The sequence below is a fragment of the Thunnus albacares genome, chromosome 12 (assembly GCF_914725855.1).
Source record: "Thunnus albacares chromosome 12, fThuAlb1.1, whole genome shotgun sequence".
In the NCBI taxonomy this organism is placed as follows: Eukaryota; Metazoa; Chordata; class Actinopteri; order Scombriformes; family Scombridae; genus Thunnus; species Thunnus albacares.
Window position 1 is genome coordinate 23784785 of NC_058117.1, and position 27345 is coordinate 23812129.

The 27345-nt window shown below is 40.1% G+C and overlaps 1 protein-coding gene across 1 annotated transcript in view; it reads right to left on the reverse strand.

Moving 5' to 3' along the window:
* Nucleotides 1–27345, reverse strand: part of st6galnac5a (ST6 (alpha-N-acetyl-neuraminyl-2,3-beta-galactosyl-1,3)-N-acetylgalactosaminide alpha-2,6-sialyltransferase 5a) — a 53917-nt gene that overhangs the window by 16384 nt on the left and 10188 nt on the right. The window contains exon 3 of the mRNA XM_044367913.1: nt 9628–10040. Within this exon, the coding sequence (XP_044223848.1) occupies nt 9628–10040 (413 nt within the window). The remainder of the gene's footprint in view (nt 1–9627; nt 10041–27345) is intronic.

Sequence of the window (27345 nt, forward strand, 5' to 3'; positions counted from 1 at the left end):
TGGCTCTGCACATGAGATTTGTTGACAATCAGAAAAATGTAGAAAATGGCCATCCTTATCCTTTAACATGTTATTATACAGAACCAGCAGGTTAACATGTTAACATTAGCGTGACAAATGTTACACTCCCAAGATTAAATTAACATCAACTATGTGCATTTTAACTTGCTACTGTTTGCAACACTTCCTCTATGACAGAGAGTGCTCCCAGAGTGACTTGCAGGGCATTTTTGAGAGAGCGGGTCTCCCTTTCCCTGCAACCCCCAAAATGTGATGCATTTGGCTGTGGGGCAAGCTGGGCTTGGACCTCTGGTGCTAGGGCTGAAAAGGCCCCCTTCATTTCTTGTTCGACACCTCTAAAGTTTGCACCCTAGTCAGATAGCAGCTTGAAAGGTTTTCCCCTATGGGACATGAATTGTCTGAGAGCCATGAGGAATGAGTCTGTATTGATGGCAGAGAGAAGGTCAAGATAGACTGCTCTGGTTGTCATGCATTTGAACATGACTCTCCATCTTTTCTCTTTCCTGTGATCCACCGTGACCATAAAAGGACCAAAACAGTCATCTCTCATGGAATAAAAAGCTGGCGGGAACAGTCGCAATCTGGAAGGGGGGAGATCTGCCATTTTTGGGACAATAGGTTTGCCTCACCACTACTGTCAAAGCAAACGTGCGCTCTGGGCCTGCGTGGTGTAGTTTCCCATCTATGTCCTTAATGATGAGCTGTGTAATCACATGCTTAGGGTCAAGCATTATAAGGTGGCTTGAACAAGTCCTGTGTTGTGATGCAGACGTCCACCTACTCAAATAAGCTGTGTGCTGCTATGTAACTCAGGAGCCAGAGTGAGAAGCTGACTGCTGTTTGGCATGGGTTTGCCTGCCAGCAGTAAAGCCAATTCTTCAGGGAAGCAGTCTTGCTGCACTTGTTGCAGCAGAGAGTTCTCTGCCTTCTGGTACTCGCTGACAGAGAGAAAGCCATCAGTAGTTGCTTCTAGAAACTCTGCGAAGGTTTTGAACTGGCTCGAGTCCGGTCCTGGAGGTCTTTGGATTGTGAGTGTGAAGTTACAGGTGATTTGCTTCCTTATTTCCTCCCTGTTGACCTGCATAGTGAGCAGCTTCTCTGGCCACTGGTCTGGTGAGCTGTAGAGGAAGGACGGGCCCCGATACCAGTGGTGCTGGTTTCCAAGCTCTGACAGTCTTTTGCCCTGGGTGATGTCATCTACTGGATTACAGGCTGAGTCCACATAATGCCAGGTCTCACGCTCAGTTAGATCTCGAATCTCCGCCACTCTTGTGCCGACAAGGACTTTAAACTAACATGAGTCAGACTGCAGCCAAGTTAAGACAGTGGTGGAGTCTGTCTTTAGAATGACCTGATGGATGACCAGCGATAGTTCTGTGGTGAAGACTTTAGCTAACTGTGCTCCTGTAAGTGCCATGCAGAGCTTCAGTCAGGGGATGGTCTACTGCTTTCTTGGTGCTACCCATGGTCGAGCAGCTAAGAAGGCGATCTCAACCTTACCACTGGGATCCTCAGTCCTGAGATAGGCCACTGAGCCATAGGCACACTCTGAGGCCTCACAGAACACATGAATTTCTCTTAGATTGTTCCCAGGATCCACCTGTGAGCTGGTGTTGCATCGTGGTAGGGAAATGCGTTGCAGGTCTGGCAACTCACTCCCACGTCTTCCAAGCTTCAAGGAGTTGCAGAGGCAGATTAGGGTGTCTGTGGGTCAGTGCCAGTGAAGACCCAGTGCTGATTCCTGGGCGTCTGGTTGGCCTTGTGCTATCTAAACCAACTGGTTTGTTGCTTGCTCACTGTTATATCGCAAAGCCCCCATCAGCAAGTAAGGTTAACAGTTTATCCAGAAGGGTTTGGGCTTCTTCTTCTGTCAGTAAGCTCTACAGACAGTTGTCCACATAAAGGACTGCAAGACTGACTCATGCACATCCTCTCCCGGCTGGCTGTGATCCAGCACATGCTTCTGTAATGTGAATGTCACACAACAGGGACTGCATGTTGAACTGAATGGGAAGAGAACTCTCCATTCGTAATGATGAGTGAGTCTGGACTCTACTCCTCTCATACTCCTCTTCCTCCCTTTGTTGGTAAGTTAGAACATGTGTTGAAGTGGGCAGCGAACTCCATCTCCTTGATTCTTGACCAGTAAGGTCATAGTTCTTCAGTCGTGCCAGGTGTGTAGTCTGCCTCCGCACCCGCACTGTGGGCTTATCTGGATAGTTTGACATTGTTGACAACAGTAGACCTGGATCTGGCTCCAAGGATCATGTAAAAATTGGGGACACAGGTGGTTCTACTAACAAAATCCAGGTCCACTGACGGTTGTCTGATAAGAACAAACTAAATGTCACTTCTTTTTTTTCTCAATTATTCTTCATTTATTAGCACACTAACAACACATGGTCATTATTCCATACAGTATGTGGCTCTATAGGTAGGTGTGGTTTTGAAATGATATAAAAATACAAAGTAAATAAATGCTGTATATAACTAGGTTACAAATAAACCATAAACATCAAATATCAAATGAAATGGACAGCATTCATTAGATATATATCAATAACCTTGATAATTGCTGGTATATGAGTTAACAGTTAACAAAGTAACAACAGGCATATAATGAAGTATTCTCTATAGAGATAAAGAATTACTATGGCATATCAGGTCTGCGCAACAGCGCAGTACGGTGGAAAATATCTTTACCAAATTGAATATCAGTGATAACAGTAATAAGTCTGCAGATACACAATAATTACTTAGGTTAAACTATATTATGAACGGTACTGCACCAGATAATGCACCCAATAATGGAAAATTTGACTCTTGCAGTGTCCATGAGTAAATGCACAATATTAAGTCGCGTGTAACCTCGCACACTCATCAATTACTCTTGATAACATACCTTTATAGGTCCTACATGTGGTCTTCCTGTTCCCACCAGAGTTCAGACTTATGTTTTTCACGCATGCACATAGTAACGTCCACAAGTTTAATCCAACAAGGGAAAACGCCTTTAGGAGCGCCTCCATTTCAGGTTAGCATCCTTCTCTATCAAGAGCCACCGTGATCTGAGCCAAGAAGGGCGGAACATAACCTTACTGCATGCTGATAAGTTAATCGTTCAGGTAGAGCAAGATAATACTGACAGAGAGAGAGGCTATTTTACTACAGCCACATCAGTCCGCACAAAGTGATGGCCTTTTTTTTTTTTTATACATGCATTAAAGCAAACAATCATGTTAAACTCCTTCTCTACATTATTTCTTCCCAATCTGACCTTTCATACAACGGTTCCTGCTGTTTTACTGTGACGCCAAACAACCCAAACCCACTGAATCAATCAGTCTGCACTGGCTGAGTGACAGTGTGATGAATAGTGACGATGCACTTTTGTTCAACTTGTATCATTATTAGTCTGTCCATGCGACAAACAACTGTGTCGACACAAAGTGACGCTATTGCAGCTGAAGCACAGGCTCCTCATTTTTATTTAATTAAGACAGGACCCAGGTTGTTTGGAACTTGTTGATTTGCTGTGATATGCAAACACAAACACAGCCAGTAGGCTTTAATATGACAACAGCCGGGTCTCTAACACACACACGTACACACACACATCTTTGGAAAATGAGAAAACTTTCATAGTTTGAAAGCACAACATTTTGTCATCAAGCAATCTGTGGTGGATACATGGAGGTCTTAGTCAGGAGACATGCAGCTAATCTCACTTAAGAAGTCTTCCTCATTTCCTTGTTTATGAACATGCTGATGAATAATGTGGTGTGAAATGTCAAGCTCTTAGCTTCGATGGCGTCTTTAAAAGGACTGGAATCAAGCTGTGAGTGGGATAGACAGATTTATCCCTGTGAAGGAGAACTGTGTGGCTCCCCGTGTTTGCACAGTTTGGTATTGTAAATCTAGCAATTAAAGAGTAGTTTAACTGTGTGTTGATCCTTAAAGTCTTAAAATCTTATTTCTATTAAAATGAGTAAAAAGTGAGAGTACTTTCAAACGACCCTCATATCTAATAAAGGAGATGACTGGTTTAATGATGAATAGTGCAGTGCCCGTTAAAAATGTGCCTGTTCAGAACAGGCCGATTGCTTATTATTTCTCGAGAACCGCATATGTATATATCAATTGACAAACATATCAATTAAAACGATAAGGAATTAATAAATTAAATAGTTTTTATCCAGACAGAAACTTCACCAGTGAGACTGAACAGTTGAACTGTAGAAGCAGTTTATAGCTTTCCATTGATTGATTCTGCTGCCAATCAAACAATCTGCCCTCCTATTGGCTAGTTTTACTGCCTCCACTCTGTTTTTTTCTCCTGTGTAAACTCGTTCTTCTTTCTCAGGCAGTTTAACGTAGCAGGTTGCGTGCCTTTGTCCCGCTCAGCAAGTCAGAGCCCAGAAGCCCCACCCCACTCAATCAATCAATCAATCAACTTGTATTTATATAGCGCCAAATTAGAACAAAAGTCATCTAAGGGCACTTTTCACATAGAGCCGGTCGAAACCGTACTCTTTAATTTACAGAGACCCAACAATTCCCCCATGAGCGAGCACTTACACAACAGCGGTAAGGAAAAACTCCCCTTTAACGGGTAGAAACCTCAAGCAGAACCCGGCAGCACTCAGACACGGAGCTGAGCGGTTCGCTGTCTGCTTGTTTATTCAAAGTTTGTTAACAAAGGTCACATGAAAGTGTGATTAGATGTAATTAGTTAAACTAACTAACTAAACAAACACCTGTTGATCAATCAGTATCAGTGCACTCTTATAAAGACATATAAATGAAACACATTAGTGAAAAAAACAACAAATGTTTTGTCTTATTTCATTCTTTCATGAGGTTCCAGGTTGTTTTTTTTGCTTCCCTCAATAAGAAACACCAGCAGGCACATACAGCATAAATCTTATACCTGATGCTATCTACCTAAGTGACTATAGTGATTAGAGGTTGCTTGGTGCTGATTCTTAATTAAAGGCATCATTTTTTTTCCAAGGCCATCTGTATCTACTTGACTTTCATGGTTCGTTCTGTCTGATTAAAGTTCCCATATTTGTTGCATCACTTTGTTTTTACATTTCTAAGAAGTGGAAACAGCAAGAACTGCTCTGGCATTTATTTTGTTTGCTATCTCTTTCCATGCATCTTTTTGGATTAGATTCCCCCTTTTTTATATTATATATTATTATATCTTCTTTGATGTACCCCCTTGACCAGCAGCACTTTCATCTGCTTCAGTTTGTTTTTGTTTTGTCCTATTTTCTGTATTTTTCTCCTTGTGAAAATGCATATGTGGAAAAAAAGTTGCATAAAGACTTTTGTGGCTCCAGAAGAAGCTGTGTGAAATCTTATCGATTCTATCAGACTAAACCTTTTGCATCTGATAAATGACAGCGTCTGTCGGGGCTGAAGGCTACAAGTTTGAAAATGAAAAAATCTGTGGGTGTGGTGATAGAAAGAAGAGAGGTTACCAGACGTCTGTAGCCCACTCCTCATCTCTGCTCGAGGCTACGTTAGCCACTATTAGCATAACCAGCCCGGTCTCTTCAATCTGTGTACAAATAACACAACTTAACAATTTCAAATTGCATGCAGTGTATACGACAAAGTTTAATCCTTCCCATCGATGTGATGTCAATATAATGCAACTTTCTTTTATTTTATAAGGTGATTTTGGGCTTATTAGGAAGAAGTGGGCTTGGCTTATGCACTGCATGCAATTTGAAAGTGTAAAGTTATGTTATTTGTACGCAGATTGTGAGACCGGGTTGGCATAGCACACTCCAAATCTACGACTGAACTGTCAGGCATCCAGTGTGGGTAATGTAGGCAACAGGTTTTGATGTGTGGAATAAAAAGAAGAGTAAAAAAGACAATATCTCTGGTTCTACTGCATCGGTTTTGATCCCTTATTAAAAAAAAACTGTTCATGACGAGTCTGACAATGTTGTAGGAGTGCAGCGCTCTTTTATATGGTCAGAGGATACTTATTATTAATTACATGTGTCAATTGATCCTGGAGATATTAATGATTTCACAATTAAAATGTAGTTTAAAAATGAAATAGATTGTTGCTTTTACGTTTTATCACTAAGAGAGTTTTAAAGAAGAATTAAAAACATCCTTGAGTCTGATTGGCTTTGTCTGCTCTGAGCATTAAGTACATGTGATTAATCACATGATCACTTAAGGGGTCTTGTGAACTGCATGATCAGTATGACATATTTTTCACTTTAAGCAGAGACATTTTCCCTCCTGTGTTGACTTTTTAAGAATTCGTAAGTGTAATTATCAAAACGTTGATAAATACAGATTAAGGTGTTGGAAACATGCACTTATAATAGTTGAGGATAGGGTATCCTGGTGTTCTAGGTGTTAAGATGCATATCATATAACCACAACACACCAGGTTCAATTCCAGCTGTTCCCCCCATGTTTCCTGCCTGTTGCTTACACTGTCACTATCCAATAAAAGCAAAATTACCCCCCTAAAGCAAAAACCAACAAACAAAAAAAGCCTATATTCATGGAGGAGGTCTGGTTCTGGTTGCTCCTGATCCATTTCATCCTGTAAGGCTCCTATTGCAACCAACTGTTCTTCTCAGGTCTGTGTATTCTCTGCTGCTGCAGCTGTTGCATCATTCTCTGTCGCACAGCTGGCCTGCTGAGGCTCTTCTCTCTTTCTGTTTTTGACCTTTTCTCATAAGTCACCACAGAACGATTTTGTACGTTAGCTGGCCTGGTAGACCTTTTGAAGATTTAACATCAACATCCATGTTGTCAGCTCTCCAGTTGTGAGTAGACGGTCTGTTAAAGAGATCAAACATGTAATCTTTTCATAATTGAACAATCTCTCACCACCAGACCTGCCGCCTACACATTTTGTTCCAGCAACCTACACCTTAACTCGGCCCAGATGGATCCAGTAGAAACCTAACAGTGCAACACGGTGGAGCTTTTAGTGATTACAATAAAGCATAACAGGAACATAAAACAAGGAATGAAAATGAAAGTTATTTCAAAAGCTAATTTGCCTTTAATCACCAGTTGAGGCTCATTCTAGCCCAGCAATTTAACACAGAGGATGGAGAGGGACACCTGTTTCTCATTGCTCCTCTGCTGGTGTTATTAAAATATGTGGATGTGGCAACATCCCACACCATCTTAATTACCTTTACTGAAATGGCATAGCCCATAATTACAATTACAGGCTGCAGGGTTGCCGATTGCACAGTTGATTACCCAGAAACTCTGCTATTAATGCCGCTCACACAGGCTCCAAATCCTTAAAGACCATAGGATTCATTATATAAATGAGGTAAAAATATCATCATTTCATAAAGGTACGGCACATTTTGCATACTGATGGCTTCCTTTAAACTCTTCTCGAATGAATCTTTTAAAACTAATACTTTTAGGCTTTCTCTTTCTCTTCCCATGCTCCACCGAGCAGAAATACCCTCAAATAAGCTCCACAAAAGTTAATGCCTAATGTCATAAAGGATGAGAAACAGGAAATAGGAGCAGCAACAGAAACCGTTTGATCACTGTTAACATTTACCATGATTGGAGGCACAGATTCTGAGGGATGGATGTCCAAGCTATTCACCAAATCCTCTACTTGGCAATTTCCCCCTTGACATCTATCTTAAGCTGAAATCAGATTCAGTCTCCACTGACAACCCGGACAAAGGATCAGACAAAGACACAGAGAGAGAGAGAGAGACACAAGCAGAGCCTGTATGGTAGTGTTTTCATTAAGCATTAATGGCCACGGGACTGAGAACTCAGCTTGGATTCATTAAATTTTAGTCCTTTTAACACTGTTCAGCCTAAGAGAAGGTGTTGCAGAAATAGAATCTCAGCCATTTGCACATCACACACAAGCAAAGCAGAGGTTTTTTTTTTTGTCTTCAGTTACATCACTATTTAACTTTGAGCATTAACAACTTTCCCTTGGTGGTGCATTCAAGTGGTTGCAGGAAACTCCAGCATCAATGACTTGAGAATGCAAATAGTGGCAAGAAACCATTAGCATTTTCCTTATGTCCATGTTTTTTCTTGAAAGACAGTTATTAAACAACACAGATTGAATCTCATGTCTCAGCACTGAATGCACTGTAGTACCAAATGTTACTACTGTATTACTATATAATGACCTTGACAGAAAAATAAGCAACACACTCGCTACTCTACACATTCAAGTTGATGGATTACCTACTGTATCTCAAGCAAATTTAATTTCTCTGCAAGTTGATTTTCATATTGTACCGAAATAATAGAGACAGAGACCTGGAAGACAGGAAATTAATCTTAAAATGTGTGGAATAATATTGTAAAATATGTGTTTTGTTGTTATAGTCCGAACTCGACTTGGACCCGGCAGCCTGCATACACATACTGTTCTAGGGCACAAGTATGATTAATGTAAGGGTGCAGATGACTAATTTGTAGAACAAAATACTAATAACTGTGGTAGAACTTACAAAATGTGGCTGGAATATTATGTATTTTGTGTAAATTGAAGAAACTAAACCTTACAATGTTAGAAAAATAATGACTTTGTTGCCTTGAAAGTCTGTATGGAACTGGTTCCTCACTCTTTTCTTGCTTTTTATATGTAGGACTAGTTTTACTGTCTTACTTTAGAAGACTTGCATGTTGTGTCAATGTATTTTAACCATGTTATACATACATGTCTTCCTGGAGGCATAAAATAATATAATAAATAGACATAAGGGAGGAAAAAATACTATGTTCATGAAATGTTTTTCAGGTTTATATGAAACAAACATTAATTTCTCTTCTGTGCCACATCGTATAATGATAAAAAATATCTTCTGACTTTTTCCACAAGCTATCCTTATTTTTGACTGACCAGGGAGTATTTCATTCATCAAATAGTTCATAAAAAATATATAATACAACACACTCAACTCACTATGATAAAGCTGGGTGTTGTATATTTGAAGTATTGAAAATGAATAGAAAAAGTGGGCTAGGACAGCACACCTAGTATACTATTTTCATTTTGAACTGGCAATTCAAAGTCCTCGCCCACTTTTTCTATTCATCAAATAGTAAAATGTGCCCTTAATACTTGCTGGGCTAAGTACAAAAGATTTGGGAGACATAAGCAGAAATATAAGCTCATATCCACCAATTTGAACCAATCTGAACTGAACCACGTTTTATCTCACACAGCTGCACATTTTTACCTTCTCCCACACCTTGTCTGGGGAGGAAACAGGCCTATTATGTCCAATACTAACAATAACTAACAAACAAGTACCTCCATTCATAAGAATATGGTGATACTGAACAATAAATAAAGGTCCGCAGTTGGATAGGAATCTTAACATGCTGTTATTGTGTACCAGTGAATACAGGCCCTATTCAATCAGTGATTATAGCTTAAATATGCAAAACCACCACACTGATATGCTTTTCTATCCCCACAAAGCATGACAACAATAGAGTGATTTCACCGTAATTAAATTTGATACATTTTCTGTCCTCCATACACCTCATGGTCAGAATCCAAATGACTTCTCTCATTGTATTCATGCACATTCATCTTCCCCTCACCTGTCCTTGCCAGTTTCCTTCTTGAAGAGCTCGTCAAACTGCAGCATCTTCTGCCAGGAGATGATGTAGACTTTGAGTTTGGGCAGCACCTGGTTCATCAGCCTCAGGTTGTTGTACACCAGGCCCTTCCCGTCACGCCTCATGTAGCTGCTGGGGCCCCAGAAGATGAACACCGTGTCCTGGCTGGCGTTGAGCAGCTCGTGGCGACTTCGCAGGACCCGCTGCATGCTGGAGTGAGCGATGACGCGCAGGGAAGTGCGGCGGCCGACGTCACGGGCGTAACCCCTGGCGGTGGGAGCATCATTCATGCGAATGACACACTCGGCCTGGTCGATCTCTTCACCCCGACTGCCTCCGATGAGGTGACCTGAGCTGGTCACCAGGGCGCAGGTCTTGCAGTGCATCTTGAGAGGCTGATTAAAGGAAGCAAAGCATAAAAAAACAGGAATGAAGTCAACAATAAAAAATAAGCTCTCTCATACTAATATTACTGTGCATCAAAATATTTGGCCTCTTCGTTCCCTGTGGAAGCGACTGCAGCACAACCAGCAGAATTTTCATGTTAGTTTTGCACCGTGTTTATGATAAAGTTATTTTACAAACAACACACTGTGGTTTTTTTTTTTTTCAGTAGTCAAAAATGCTCTGAGAGCTGTGTTTGGCCCTTGGTTTATACAGATATGTGCAAAGCAGACAGAAATGCACACCTTGGGGAACTTTGGTAAAAAGCTTCACTATGTGTTTGAGGTGGAAAATGCTTTGTTGACAAATGTGTAGAGACAGACCCTCCTGGGTATATGTAGCTTGTCATATTGCTTTGCGATTAGTAGGAACCCCGGGGTCTTACGAAGGATTCACCTTAAATCTTTCTCCCACTCGCACACAACAGAGGAATGTGTGTTTACCTCCACAGTCACAGTTCTGATGCATACGATTCATATTGCATACTTATTAAATAGGGAACTTTCCATTATTCCAATTATTTTCCCTAAAATATATCTGATATAGATAACTAATGAGACATATAACTGAAATAAACACACAAATCAGTTGACTACATCTTGAAAAAATGTGATTTTCTTTTGTCAACATAAGCTACAAAGACATATTTGTCATACTGGTGATTGCAAAATGATCCATTCATCAAACCAGGATGAATCAAAGCATGTCAAAGCCACAAAAATGAATAATTAAGAAATCTCTGTCACATATTGTTTTACAAACAGGAGCAGGTATAGTGAACTGAGCAGTAGAGTCATATTTATGTGAAGAATTTCAACAGCATCATATGCATCCCTGATGTTTTCTAGCAAATGCAACATGTGATTTTGTGGTATTTCATTAACTTAAATTTAAATTTATGGCCATGATTATAAAGACATATGATGTTTTTTAGCATTTTCCTGATTGTTTTGCTAAAATTTTTCCTCACATAATCACAAAATGCTCCTTTGCCACTGTTAGAAACGCAGCCGCCACTTGAGACCACAACATCGGGAGCATCTGTACATGCAAACTGTGGTTCATTACATGTGTGGCCTCTTTTTGTCAACGGCATGTTCATTCGAGGATGTGCATGCACATAAATCATTAACATAGACCTATTTGTGTATGTTAGCTGCTCTACATGTACTGAAGCTGCTGCACATGTACTGTATGTGTGCATGTGGGTGTGTCCGGGATTTTCCTTGCTTCCACACAGACCCCTGCACTGAAAATCAATGATATGCAAACCAGACCTTGCAGAGCCCTCTAATGTGCCCTGAAATATCTCCCCAGCAGAAATATGGTAGTTATTTACATGCTTATAGCCATAACAAATTTACATTTTCATGGCATTAACGAGAACAAATGGTTAGCTGGGTGAGGGGGTGGCGGGATATGTGTCATTATCATCCTCATCTGCTGACTTTGACTTAGTGGCAGATTACCGGCAGAACTGGCTCATCTGGTTAATGAGACATTAAGGAGCAGAGATAGGGGGAGATGGAAAAGAAGAGGTGGGGGAGAGGAAACATAGATAAGAAAAGAAACTGGGTGAGAAAGTGATGGGGGGAAAAAAAGGGAAAAAGAAAAGCTGGCAAAAGAGAAAGAGATATATGAAGGCAGTGAGAGCCACACCGGTACCACAGTGTTTGATGAAATATAGAGCTAATGAGGTCCTGGCGGTCTACACCAGCAGCAGCATCCATCCACTCCTCCCATCTCCCCCTGTCCTTCCTTCTCCCACCTGGCAGCACCTTGACAGCCAATCTGGCTGTAGTGCTGCAACACCAGTGGAGCAGGTCAGAAATCCCATTTTCACCCAGGGGCTTTTAAGTGGCTCCACAGACCCTATTTTCTCTTCCTCTGTCTCACGGAGAATTTAAGTGAGCCTTGCTGGCCAGAATTGGCCTCTTCAGGGAGCCCAGTCAGGCTATTACCAAGAAATAGGCTGGATGGTCTGAACAAGGCTCTCCATTTCAGCCAGAATTACATGACCCAACCAATATGGTGGTTTGGGTTGAGGTGATGGAGTCGAAGTAAACTGTAGTTTACCTCTCGACGTGGCGTTCAGGGCCGGCTGTGAGCGTCTCCTGACTCCTGAAAACTGAAAAATTTCACTCATGTTGAATTTATCCTCGACAAAATGTGCTCCGCTCAATAATTGATGCGATAAATTGTTCATAATTCAAGACACATCTATCATTTATGTATTTGAAATCACTTGCTTTGTTCTTCATAACAAAACACCTCTAATCATAGTTGCCGCGAGTGTTTTAAAGTGTATTCCTTCAACGTCTTGTTACATCACCTGATCAAAGCTGTAATCAGTGACATAATGTATGTTGACCACTGTTATGCTATTTTATCTTAATGGAGGCATAAAAATAGATAAAAGGGAGCAAAAATGACTATATTCAGGTAATGTTATTCAGGTTTGCATGAAATAAACATTAATTTCTCTTCTGCACCTGGGGTGACCAGACATCCTGAAAAATTTGAGACAGTATCTAATTACGAGCAGCTGTCCAGAATCCTGAATCCTGTTCTGTTCATCCCGAAAATTAGACTAAACCCAAGTTTTGATTAGTTATAGTCTAATATTTTTTTTTAGTGTTGAGTTTTGACTTTCGCGTGTGTTACTGTTCGTTGACAGTGAATGTAATGTACTGGAGACCACACCCACCCTCAACTCACCTGTCCTGTCCTGAATTTCACCCATTTTCAACTGGTCACCCTATCTTTACCACATCATCACAAGAAGAAGAAAAAAACCTTATAACTTCTGACTTTTCCCAGATGTCATCCTTATTTTTGAGATAATCTAATAATACATTTCTAATAAACAATTTCAGGAGCATTTTTCATAATCACACAGCATGCTGAGTCCATATTTCTTCAATAAGTTGACAGATGGAAAAGGATTTAGAGCCACAGAGGAGTCATTCAAAAATAGCTGATATTCTACGGTACATTCAACAAATTGTGTGATTCTTTAGGGAGTGAAAGGTGGTTTTATATCTTTTATTTGCCTGAAAAGGGGCAGATAATTTTTGAAGCTTGAGGCTAAAAATATTTTCATTATTGATTAATCTGCTGATTATTCTGTCAGTTAATCCAGTAATCATTTGGTCTATAAAATATCATATTTAATCTTTTGTGGCTTGGAGTTAAGTGTGCAGGATTTACCTTTTTTCATTGATTCTATAAAATATCAGGAAATAGTGAAAAATGCCAATTACAGTTTCCCAGAAAACGTTTTGTTTTGTTCAAACAACAGCGCAAAACCAACAGAGATTCAACTCAGCAAACAGAGAAAAGAAAATCCTCATTGGACCAAGTGGCTTTTTGCTTGAAAACGTGTCAAATTATTTCTGTCAATTGATTAATCGATTAATTGACCAATCATTTCAGTGCTCGATAGTTGCATTGTTTATGTACTACATCATAAAGACACCACTACAAATGTGCTTTTTTTCTAGTGTAAGTGGAGTGTACATATATTATGACATTAAAAATTAGCTCTCACGGGATGAAAAGATAATTCTTCATGTCATTATAGGGTTTTCAGCCGAAGAGAGATGAAGGGTAACCTTGTCCCACTTGCGGCACACACTGGGAGCTTGCCCTGGTTTCATTAAGCTTATCCATCCATCCACAGTGGCCTAGTAAAGGTACGGAAACAACATGCAGACAGACAACGGCCTGTCACATCTCTGCTTCACCTGCCGGAGTGACAACCCAGACAGCCGAGGCAGCCCTCCTCTGTTTCCTTATTCTGTCGGCATCTGAACCTTTCTCTGCTTCCAGAGCACCTGTCCTTCACTGGGCTGTATGAACCATCACACTCTGCCCACTGCTCACCCCGCCTGACATCCTGACCCGCTCTGTGTGGAAGAAAACATGTCTGTCAGAGCTGCAGGGATTAACCTTGAGAAGATGGTGGAGGGGATGAAAAGGGAGAAGGAGCTCTGTCCCAGACCACCTGGGGAGGCGGTATCCTTGAAAGCCGAGGGAGACGGGGTGGGTGTTTGGGAACCAAATAGAGACGTTGTGTCACTAGATAGTCTTCTGGTGTTGATTCGAGTACAGAAAAATCATGAGGCTCGCCTTTTAAAATGTGTTTCCAGATGTATTGAGGCTGTTTCGGGGATCATGTGTGAGTCTGGTATTACTGAATGGCAGTTGAAGACCGTGTACAAGAGTGTGAAATTAAACAACAGGGAGGAATAAAAGCCATAGAGGGCTCATATAATCACACATTATTACTACGTGATTGTAGTTGGAAAAGATTGTGCAGTTCAGCCCGGCCTGATTGGCTTCGTGGTCAGCGCTCAGAGCCCTTCGCTGCCCATGGGTAACATGGGCAATAATTGGTGGTTAAAACTCACATGGGTCTTAAGGGTGTGTGAAATCAGATTTAATTCCTCACCCGACCCTCCCCCCCTTCACTTCCCCAACCTAGCTCAGTCCCTTGAGGAAAAGACATACTTACACTGCAGTGAACCTTTACGCTTGATGTATGCCATACCCCCTCAGAGCGAAGAAATAGCATTCGAGTGTTGTTATTGATTTTGTGTGGGTGAATGCAGTGGGAAGGGGGGATCGAGCTAGAGCTTAGTGAGGATGCAGGGTCTTCAAGGATGCGAAATGGAGGATATGGCCAGTAAATGTGAGCGTTGAGAGGCGGCAATCATCAAGCCCAGCAGGATGCTGTCTGACTGTCTAGTATCAGCCCAGAGATGCCACAAAAGAACAGAGCATTTTCAGCCTCCTCCGGGCTGACCTTTAGGCTTGTGAAAGACGCCTTTGTTTTCTATAGCCTCCTCAGAGAGACGGCTTCCACACACGGTCAGATATTAATGGTGGCTTGAAGCAAAAAAGCTCTGAAAAGTTCTTAAAAAAAAGGAAAAAGGGGGGGAATAATGACCGCAATATATAAGTATCTTTTATTGTATGTCACATCGCTCATGTGTTGCTCATGTGTTGCTCATGTGGGTTGTGAATGCAGCTTTTGTCCTCCATGGATGACTGATGGGTCATATTTTCCAGTAACATAATGGTGAAAAAAACAAAGCAGGTTTTGATTAGAAATGACCAAAGAGTGTACAGCCATGTTAATGGCTCTGTGAGGTTGTACTGTTGCCAACTAAGTGACTGCAAACTAGATTTGGTGACTTTTAGACCTGTTTAGTGACTTTTTTTTTTCAGTGACAAGTCAAGCGACTTTTTGGGCAGACCTTACACTGTCCTTGGAGGGAGTCACCAGTATTTCTCAGTGAATGTGCGCTAACGCTAGCTGTGGCTCTCTGACTGACTGTGTTCATTGGGTGGGATAGAACAGCAGCACATTCAGTGGACCAATCATCAGCCAGACTGAGACGTGAATGAGTTGTGAATGTGCATACCTATCAACCCATCAATGATCCCCATTGTTTGACTGGGAACTTGACTATTTTGTCAAAATAGACAGAGTTAACAATGGTGAGTTTATTTCAGTGTCTGGATAATCTCTCTATTCATGACACTTTGCTTATACAGTCTATGCAACAGTCTGTATAAAATAGTTTTTTAATATGAGAGGTAGATTTAGAAGCATATTGAGGATATAGCTGGTTAAAAATGCTAAAAAGCTAAAAACCTAATGATATAGCTAGTTAGAGTCAGTTTTGACTTTCTTTAGTTTGATTTTTTAAAACATTGTATATGTAATTACATCATGTCGTCACATATGTGCGATGTGTGTGACATCATCTAGCTACATCTAGCGACTGTTCGAGCAGGCTTTAGCCATTTCCCAGTGGTAATAGTTGTCAACACTTTTGCTTTGTGCTAAATGCTAACACTAGCATGGCAACAGGTACAGGTATACAGGTATAATGTTTACCATGTTCACAATCTTAGTTAAGTGTGTTAACTTGCAACACTTGAAAGATTTAGCACTAAACACAAATAACAGCTGAGGCTGATGGGAAAGCCATTAGTTTTGCAGATATTTGGTAATAAACAAAAGTATCAGACCAGTTGAAAATGTGACCTGATGATGGCGCTAGTCAGGATCACCAAAGTTATTACAGTTCATCCTAAGGGGGACATGGATGTCTGCAAAAAAATTTCATGACGATCCATCCAACAGTTGTGGAGCCATTTCACTCAAATCCAGAATCGTCATCCTCATGGTGGTACTAGAGGTAAAGTAAGAGGATCACCAAAGTCATTAGGATTCATCCTCTGAACACCATGGATATCTGCACCAAATCTTGTGGCAATTAATCCAACAGCTGTTGATATTTTTTCAGCGTGGACCAAAGTGGTGGATTGAACAACAGACCGACTTTGCCTTTAGCCACGCCACTTGAATGCACACAGTTACAAATAACACAACTAATAATTGTAAAAAATATCCTCAAACAAAATAAACATCAACAATGCAGAGTGGAAGACAGACTGGTTAGGAAAAAAATGTCATCACAATCTTTTGTAAAGCCAGCTGTTTTTTATCTGCCGAGTAAAGTTAAGACAAATCTCTCTGGGATGAATCGAGCATATATTTGCAATTCTAATGTATTATTTTATCATTCAGTTGGAAAAAAACATCATTAAAAACTCTAAAATCAGATAAAGGGACAAAAATGCCCTCAAAATTTCTTAAGCTGGTTCCTACTGTGAGATCCAAAATGTGCAATTTATGATATGAGAGGATTAAAAGAAGAGAAAGAGAGGGGGAAAATGGAAGGATAAAGCAATGAAATGGACGGGGACAGAGAGCGTGAACAAGTGAATGAATAGAGTTAACGAACGGAGAAACAAAACACCAATTAGAGTCAATGGCAGGAAAGGCGGAGCAGACTGGAGGGGCCGCGTGAGTCCGGTTACCAATTAGAGTAAAATCTCTCAGCAGCTGGAGGCAACAGCAGAGAGAAAAAAATTCAGTTATGGCTGTATAGGAGTTCTGTTTAGACCAGAATGAAAACCTGCTTCTATTGTGCTGATGAGTGCTGGCACACACACACAGTCCGGCAGGTTGAGTGCTGCAGGGCAGAGTCGATGGAGGAGGGCTTATTTGGAGCTGTTTGTCCAGCATGCACGTTTGACCAGTCATTAGAGGGAGCTGAGGTGGGAAGCGAGCGCTGTTGAGAACTAATGAAGACGAGGTGAGGAGGAGGAAGAGGAGGAGGACTGGAGAGAGGAGGGAAGAGAGAGAGAGAGTGGATATCGAAACAGGGGCAATTAGGGATTCCAGCGGTCAGCAGTCATACTCCAGGTTGACAGCTCCTGCTGCGCTGACGCTCTGGTCTTAATTAAAGCAGAGTTTTCTGTGAGCACCTTGAAAAAGAAGACATCTTTGATGGAGGGCAATTATCTACTTCAGAAAAAAAAAAATGTGTCTGACCTAAAAAAAAAAAAAAGAGAGAAAATTCATTGATGGAGTGTTTTTTGGATAAGTGACATGGCTGATGATCTTGTTAGGGGGGCACGGTTGAAACAAGAACTGATATCATCCAGAGCGTTTGAAGAAGGGGAGAGATTGGCGGCGGAGCTGTGATCTTCAAAGCAAGCAGGAGTTTAAAGAGGGCTCTTCACTTTGTGTGTGTGTGTGTGTGTATATGTGTATATGTGTGTGTGGCACAGACAGAGAGAGAGAGAAATTCAACGCAGATAGTGCTAGAGAGGGAAAAGATTTAATGTGCGTCTGTGTGCACGTTTGTGATCAAAGGAAAAATGTATGGCCATTGAGAGGGATACAACAGTTTAAAGCACATCAAACTGAGTCTAATACACACACACACACACACACACACACACACAGAACAAAAACAAAGCACAGAGAGCTGACACGGTGATTAGTCCTGTTCACTTCTGAGCAACAACTGAATCCTACGATCAAACTCACTCCTAGAAAAATTCAGATACCCGACTCACAAATTCAAGCGACAGTTCAGAAGCCTGATAAGTGACAATCAGAACTTCATGCTGTTTTTGTTCGTTTATAAAAGGGCAGATAATAGAGGACTGTTGTAGCTCAGGTGGGAGACAAAGCCACTGATTAGGATGAAAATGATGTATAATAGCTGTCAACTGCAGCTCACAAAAGCTTGATGGTCGGTCACCTGCTGTTGTCAAATAAACTGATTAACGTTTAAATCTGCACGTGGGGAGATTTCCCACAGTCAAATGGTAACAAGTCTCAGAATAACAAAGATGTTTTGATTGTTCTGAGATTCATCTTGGAAAAAACAATGACACAACATGCAAAACTTGATTTGATCTTTGGTTTACAGAAGGGAAATTTATGTCACTATGTAGTTTCAAGATAGGATAGGATGGGAAAAGAGAGGGATGATGTTAATCAGCTGTCCTCACTACCACTGGTTGAGTGACCTCCTGGGGTCATGCAAATAATGATGATTGATGACAAAATAACACAATCAGCTGCATTGGTCCAGACTTTATGCCTCAGATACAATATGTTCTAGGAAGGCAAGTTTGTGTGGTTTGCAACGCTATGAGACAGGATTTTACAAATCTGGAAAGTTATCACAGCAACAATTATTTTATCCTTTGAATCTAACTTAAAGGATTTGGCTGGTGATTTTCCATATTTGTCTTATTGTCAACAAATCTTATGTGCAGAGCCAAACCAACAATAAACTGATCCTACTTACAAGTATTTTGTGTGTATCTAAAGTCTGATATATCTTATTCCTCTGTGTTGTAGACTTCCATTGTTGTCCAAAAACGATTAAAAGCATGTAAGTGAGCCACACTGCTGCACTTTGCATGTTGTACTTTACATGCAAATCATGCAAAGCACAGCGGTGTGGCTCACTGACATGTTTTTCAATTGTCATAGGCCTGATCGGAGGGGAGTACAAAGTATGTTCGAAGTACAAAGCATCACAGTGGAGTTCGTCTCCAACTAGCACTTCACACTGGTTTTGTTTTACCATTTTATGGAGAACCACAGTTACTTTTAGGGCCGTTGTTCCAGGTGGGAAATAGGAAAAAATTGAATTAATTAATCAAGTCAATCTTTACTTAAATGAGTCTTTTCTCTAAATTCTTTCTTGCAAAACACTGACATTTTACTTCTTCAGGCCTCTGAGAATTATTCAAAAGAAATCATCTCAGAAGTGAAAATCTCTCTTTGATTGAACTGCTCCCAATTTATAGATATGCAACTTATGACCCTGTCTCCTAGAAATTATATTAATGTAGTACTAAATTGTTTTCCCAATCACGGTGCAAAAAAAGGTGAGGTATTACCATATCTGGAGGAGGTTGACACGACAACACATCACAAACTACAGCCTGAACAGTTACCACATCATCTCTGCACCAGTGTCTCAACAAAGTCTGAACACAGTGCAACTATACCGAGCTGAATTTTACCATACAGGTTTTGCTATTAATGTGTCCACCCACACTAAACCCACGGCCTCATTTCTGTCTCACACTCTAATCCCTGCAGTGCTTCCCCAATCAAAAAGGCCCTTCTATCACAAACACCTCTGCAGCTCAGCTCTGCCCTGAAGGTAGTACTCTGTCATTAAACCTTAACTCTCCTCACCACCTGCGTGAAAGGTGAAAAGAACAATGCTGCACCTTGTTTCTGTCTCTCTCTTCTCTCACAGATAAAAAGTGATCCTCCTCCTCGTCTTCTCCCTCACCTCATCCGGTGCGGGTGACCCAGAGAAGAGAACAAACGCCCCCTCTCGCTGTGAGTTTTTATTAGTATGTTCTGCTAGAAAGACCAGACCCAGGCAGCCCGACGTGTCAAGCCAGTGGGTGTGTGGAGACAATCAGGTTGCACCGTGTTACAACACACTCCTTCGCCTTAATTGGCTCCATATCAGCCTGGTTGCCCCTGGTGCAGACTGTACAATGATGCAGCCATTGCTTGTCCTCATAACCTCCACCCAGATAGAGGAGAGAGCTACTGCTGTGAGGACCACACAGACACATCCCTGTAGGAATGATTGCCTTGGCATGAATACAAAAGATGAGGTGCAATTTACTAGGTCAAAGAATCTCTCCCTCTCCCCTTTGCTCTGAAATTGCAGCAGGAGGTGGTGAGCGGAGAAGATAGAGGAGGAAAAAGCCAGGAGGAAATGACAGAGGGACATTAGGAAGAGAGACTGAGGCAAAAAAAAGACGGGAGAAAGACAAGGGGGAGAGAGAGAGAGAGAGAGAGAGAGAAAGAGGGAGCCGTGACAGACAGAGGCGGGCTGAGGAGAGGAGGAAAACGAAAGGCAATCTGATAGATGAAAAAGAGGAGCAAGAAAAAGGAGTGGCTGTCAGAGAAAGAAGCACTTTGGAGACCAAGAAATGTAGGGCAAGGCCTTCAGAGAAAAACGGAGAAATTTCAGGGGCATCCTTTGATGAGAAAAACTTAGAAATGCACACTTGCTTTACAGCTGCACCGACGTAATGATGCAGTATCTGATAAGGTCATTATGTAAGCACAAAGCGGCAGCCTCGCAAACATCTTTAAACATCTGCAGGATTTTCCCCTTTGTATCCCAGTGTGTCCAAAAACACCTGAAGTCAACGACTCCATGTTTGAGGAGACTTCACATTTTGTAAGTGGGCTCACAGCAGCCTTCATCATCACGCCGTTTATTGATGCAGCAGGCTGATACGTTCCCATAATCCTCTCAGATCAGCTGTTCGGAGTGATAGGCATGGTTATCGCCCAGCGCGCGCCGTGGTAAACAATGAGCTGAATCGATAACGAGAAGATGATCTTGTTAAGAGAAGTCTGGTGAGAGTAATGACTTGGAGGAGACGTCTGAGCTCAAGGTGTATGTCACTATTTCATTTTCATATCACGTCCACCCCTGCACAGCAAAAAGTCCCTTTTCTACACAAGATACAGTGAGTTGAAAATGAAACTGAAAGATAAAAGGTGCAGCATAATCCTAGCGTGGAGCCGAATATATGCATGGGTAGGGACAGCGGGAGGAAATTTGAATATGGCACTCAGGCAAACTGTTAACCATCAAACTCGAGATGACAAGTTTGTTGTGAACAAGGGCAAACAGGCAATTTTCACACCAACGCGAAACTTCTACTTCCAGACCCGGAGACTGGCTTTTAAATCTTGTGCGAGTGCGACGGTAATAAATTCCGTCGAGCGAAATCCCAAAGGAGCAATTACTGTTGTGTTCTCGCAATATAACAACAAGCCCAAGAAAAACAAAAAAAAAGAAGACATCAATAATATATCACCAATACGACAGTCCCAATGTTTGGAAAAGCTCTGCTTCCCTCTGAAAACATTTTCAATACTAAATATTCTAGTTGAAGAGTGTCCATAATGTGCTGGAACAGAGGATAATGAGAGACACTAACCAAAAAGGATGTGCGCGTACGTGTGTTTGTATCGTTAGTGTTTGTGTGTGTGTATGAAACACCAGCTGTCAGTGACAAGACTCGTCAAGCAGGAAGAATCTCTTGGGATGTGACAGATTTCACGTTAGCAATCAGGTCACGTGATGTGTTTCTCAGTCTTTCTGTGTTTGTAACTAAGTACATTTACTCAAACACTGCGTTTTACTTAAGTATTTCCATTTAATGCTACTTTATACTTCTACTACTCCACAGTTAGAGTTCAGAGGGAAATTTGTACTTTTTACTCAGCTATATTTATTTTACAGCTACATTTGTTTTACAAATTATGATTTTACATTAAAAGTATATACAGTATGATAATCGCATAAAAGACAATATATTATTATAGTGGTTTCTAAACATTTTGGCTTCTGGTCGCTTACAAAAAGAGCCATGTGTACTGTAGTAGAGATCACTAGTCATGTTTCAGATGTGTTAGCGTCTCACTGAAGAGAGATTTCTCCTCTAAACCTCTCAGATGGTTTCATTTGAATAACTGTTCAAGGTTGAAAGTTGTAAAAAGGTTTAGATATTTCACAAAAAGACAAAGAAAGAGAAAAATCTAAAAGATGAATACACGCATTTGTTAAGCAGAACTTCTTTCCTTCCCCATCAATTGTCTCACAACCTCACAGATTTATCTTGTGAGCCTTCTGAACTAATTTAAAGTAATTAAACCTAGCTATATCATTAAATTGCTGCACGTGCTCAATGATGCATAACAATTTAATAATGTAATATACAATAATATCCAGTATCAGTCACAGGGGCTGTTTTTCTGCAGAACAAGTACATTTGCTTTTGATACTTTATTAAATTTGCTATTGATACCACTGTATTTTTACTTTAAAGATCCCCTCCAGTCATGTTTTAGGACAGTGGAAAAACATATTTTTTCCACAAAAAATGTTTGATTAAAAATCTTTAAAATTAAATGCAAATATTTCAAAAGTTTAACTGTTGGATACAAAATGTCTCCTACTTTACTGTAAAGTCTATTTTCAGTGTTTGTGCACTTCAAGTTCTCACACCACACTTTTATAAGTTGAATACTGGACCACAATTGGCTCCAAACTAGTAGTGATGTCACGAATCACGCTCGTAGGAACACGTCTTAAACTCAGATTTAAGGTGAGAACAGAGAAACTTTCCCCCCTTTTCAGCAGATGAATGTGAAAACAGTCTTCAAGTGTCAAACTCTGCACAGTGAAGCTCAAACTTCCAACTGAAGGAAAAAGAAGCAAAACACATTTTTGACCAGAGGGGGACTTTAAGTAAGATTTTGAATGTGAGACTTTTACTTGTTATGGAGTATTTTTACACTGTGGTACTGATACTTTTACTTCTTCTCCCACCACTGGTATGTGTGGGTGTTCAAGCAGAAATTACTACAACTACTACTACTGCTACTACTACTACTACTACTACTACTACTAATAATAATAATAATAATAATAATAATAATAATAATAATAATAATAATAATAATAAGTCCCTCTTCATGAAAAAACTAAAATTCCTGGTGCAAACCAGTGGAACCTAAAGGAAGGAAATAAAGGAGAACTTGTTTATGCTTTTTCTTCTTTTTTCTGCAGCATTCTCTGAGACACAGACTTTTAATAGGAAAAATGCTAATGAAATGAATCACATTGCTTATATTTATTGCCAAGGTAATGCCTATTCATTTACTTAATGGATACGCACCTGAGATGCGATAATAGCCAAACTGGTGATTAGGAACATGCGAGTGAGAGCTACATTCACGCAGATTGATCCTCACAATGATAGAAATAATTCCTGCCAGCCGTTCTGGAACTGACTCAGATCAGTAAATGGCTGTTTGGAGGGTTTTTTTTTCCATTTTTCACCAAGGTGATGAGCCTCCCCCACAAACATCGGGCTCATTAGTCTAATCCTCCGTGTATTCTGCCTAGCAGGAATTCATAAAGACACAAACAATGCGCACAAGCACGCTAACAGCCTTCTGTTTGGGAGGTGCTCACACACCGTTTTATCCAGTAATGAGCCCTGATCAGCCATTTTCTGGTTACATCACACTAAAAAAAAGGTAAGAGTCACGCAGCCACAAACGTGCATGGAGTTTTAAAATCATTTACTTAATGTAAAAGTACAGAAGTATTATCAGCAACATGTACTTGGAGTATCAAAAGTGAAAGTACTGGTTCCCAAATAAGGCCCATTATAGTGACATATTGTTATACCAGACTGTTAATACTGATGCATCAGAGAATAAACAGCATTTCAAAGTTGTAGCTGGTCGAAGTGAAACTAACTGCTTTACTTTATTAGTTTTCTTGACTACTTGAAAGCTTTGCAGTATTCATAGTAACCTTCATCTGTTTGGTTCACAGTGCAACAGACTTTGAAACTGCTGTATTTCAAATAACTTGCACTGCTGTCTAATATGGCTGCGACTTATACTTACTTATCTCATCTGCTCTAGTTTTAGGATTAAGGACTTGCCATTTTCATATCTGTATATTAACTGGTTTTATTCTTCCTACTTGTCTTCATTTTTCACCTTATAGAAAATATTATGTTCTCCATAAGCACATAGCTCAGTTTTTCACTGTAACAATATCTATCTATCTATCTATCTATCTATCTATCTATCTATCTATCTATCTATCTATCTATCTATCTATCCATCCAGTATAAACCATTAGGTAATTCAATCTACTGGTTCCCAACATATGGTTGGGACCCCTCCAAGCAGTCATGAGATGATGAATGGAGTAGGAAAGAAGAAAAAAAACAAAGTTCTTATACACAAATCTGTATTAACTATTTGGACTTTTGGAATTTTTTTGTGAATTACTGGATAATTTCATCTCTTTGAGCCTCAAACAGTTATTTCAAATGACTGTTAACTACTCATCATGTCATTTTGATAACAACTCATGGACTTGTGAAATATTTGGCAAGGGACACCAACTAGTTAGGAACCACTGGTTGAATCTATGACAATGTGTTGTATTTTAGAAGCTTATCCAATGTTTTTAATGTAAAATCTCAGAATATTACTTATTATTGAAGCAGGAAACCCTCATTGAGATAGACAGCAACAACAATTAGTGCAGACAAACAACGTGAACAACAGATGACACAAAATACGTCTCCAAGTACATCACAATATTACTTACAATAATACTTGAGTAAATGTACTTAGTTACTTTCCACCACTGCACAGCTATTTGACTGGCTGAACTCTCTGTAACTCTGAATGTGTGTTTCAAGCATTTAAACTGATATTAATGCCTGTGTAGTCGATACTGTTCCTCCCAGTCATAGCTAAGCATCTGATGCTATCATCATCATCATCATCATCATCATCAAGGCTTTTGTTGCATTATTAATGAGATGATGATAGAATGCCGAATTAACACTGTGATTACGAGGCGAGGATATGGAGTCATATTCAGCTCATAAATAGGCAGATACTCTTCTGCGTCACTGAAACGAGCCTGTGCATCTGTTAGTGTTATTTGCTGTAGCCAGCTGTCTTTGAGTAATTTCTCCTCTGTGTAGAAATGACAATCGTGTTTTCAGATTTAAAAACTTCCAGGACTTTCTTCTCAGATCACCATGATTTTTTTTGTTTGTGTTGAGTTGAGTTTCAGAGCATTAACAGTGATCTTGGAGGAAGTTTGGGGATTTGGGGACACTTCTAGACTCTATAAACCCAAGCAGAGCAAATTATTTGAAACAACTGAAAGCTAAAAAGTGTTTTGCAATTTCGCTCAAAGCTCCATTTGTTTATCTTGACTGCAACTAACAGAAGTTTCGAATAATCCTGAAACAAGTTGAATTGCTTCAGAAATAAGAAGTTAAATCCCTGCTGGCATGATCAGAAAGATACACAAGTGCTGTTCCAAATGTTTACTGAGAAAATAATTTCAGTTTTTTATTGAATTGTTTTTGTCTCACTGGCAAACAATGCATTTAATTTATTTAATTACAAAAAGTTAGAGAGCAGCCTTTAAAAAGAAACCTGCCTGCTGGTTCATAATGAACACAGATCCCACCTGATTTTGATCTTATTATCTCAAAGCACAAACATCCATTGATTCAACAATGAAGCTTTCGAGCTCTAATTTAGTCTATTTGTTATTTGTTTAGCAGCACAACAGAGGACAGGACAAGAACTCAGAAAACAATGGAAACTATATTGAAATATCTCTTGAAGGTCTGACTCATATGTTAGTGTTTTGTCTTTGTCCTCTGACAGTGTAAAGTAGGGCTGCAACTGATGATTATTTTCATTGATGATTAATAAGTTGATTATTTTCACGATTAATTAGTTGTTTGGTCTATTAAATGTCAGAAAATGGTGAAAAATGTCAATTATTGTTTCCAAATGCTCAAGATATGACCTAAAATGTCTTGTTTTGTTCCAACATCATAGAACAATAAAGAATCCCCAAAATATTAAAATTCAAGGAGCTGGAACCAGAAGATTTTGCCATTTTTTCTTAAAAAATGACTCAAAACAATTAATGGATTATCAAAACAGTTTATGATTAATTCTTGGTCGATCAAGTGATCGTTGCAGCTCTAGTGTAAAGTATTCAAGTTCATCTCATATCTTTTTATAGCAAAGTAGGAAAGAGGCGGAAAAGGATGTGACAGGTTTTTCCTTATTTTACTGTTTTTTGTCAATGCAACCTGGATTTTTTAATATTTACGATTCCTCGTGGCTCTGATGAAACTTAGCTACAGTCAACACTATGTTCACTGTCTTCATGGATGCTTTGATTAAATATACAATGAATCACAATAATCTATTTTTAAAAGCAGGAAACAGAGTCAGAAGGCTTTTTGATGAGTTTGTGTTGAGCCAGTGAGGGTTCGGCCACATCAGCTACACACTCTGCCTCCCTGCTGAAAATCAATTTAGTCGTACTGACAATCGTGGAAACCTCCAGTGTTGACCTACATGTCAGTATGACCTACTTGCCACTGACGAGGCTTGTCCAAGATCTCAATAAAGTTAAATCTATGTAAACTTTATAAGGTGCTGCACCTAATGGCCAAAGTCTCTCACAAGGCAGTCGTTAAATGCTCCTTTGTGGCTTTTGTATGGGGTGGAGTGATGGTGAGATCTGCTTTGCCAAATTTTTGTACTTTTGAGACAAACCAATGCTAACACCTGATCTGCACAGTGACTGATCAGGTGAGCACAGGTGATAAAATGGGCCGAGCAGAGCTGAACTGTTCCATCATCTCTCCCCAACTAAGCAACTCTCCATTCACTTCCATCCATATTTTAAAATCAAAGTAGCGTAGCTAGAGCTAAACGATTAGTTGATTAGTCAACTGACAATTAAGAGAATCATTTAAGTCATTTTTAAATCTATGATATTAAACTCAATATTTTTGGATTTTGTATTGATGCTTGGACAAAACAGGCAATCTGAAAATGTAAACTTCAGTGACCCCTATATGGAAGCATCTGCGTCATTTATTTAGGTTTTTTCATTAATTTGTCACCCGTCTGTATACACAACTCGGCTTTCCCAGTGCAGTGGTGGACGATGCATCATCTAAAATTGTTCTGAGAGAGAATGGACTGTCTATCTGCTTTACACTACAGAGATCTGGGTTTCCATGACAGACCCTGCTGTTGATATAAGATGAATTAATGTGGAGCCCCTCCAGTGGAGAGGAAGGACAAAGGAAGTGGAAGCAGCTCTGTGTGTCTCCAGGAAAAAAATGCTTACTCCTCGACACCTCTGGAAGTGTAATCAGTGGGCTCGTCAGAGAGTGTAAGAGACCAAAGAGCCTTCCAAGAACAACCATGACACTGTCTCCTCAATGGGG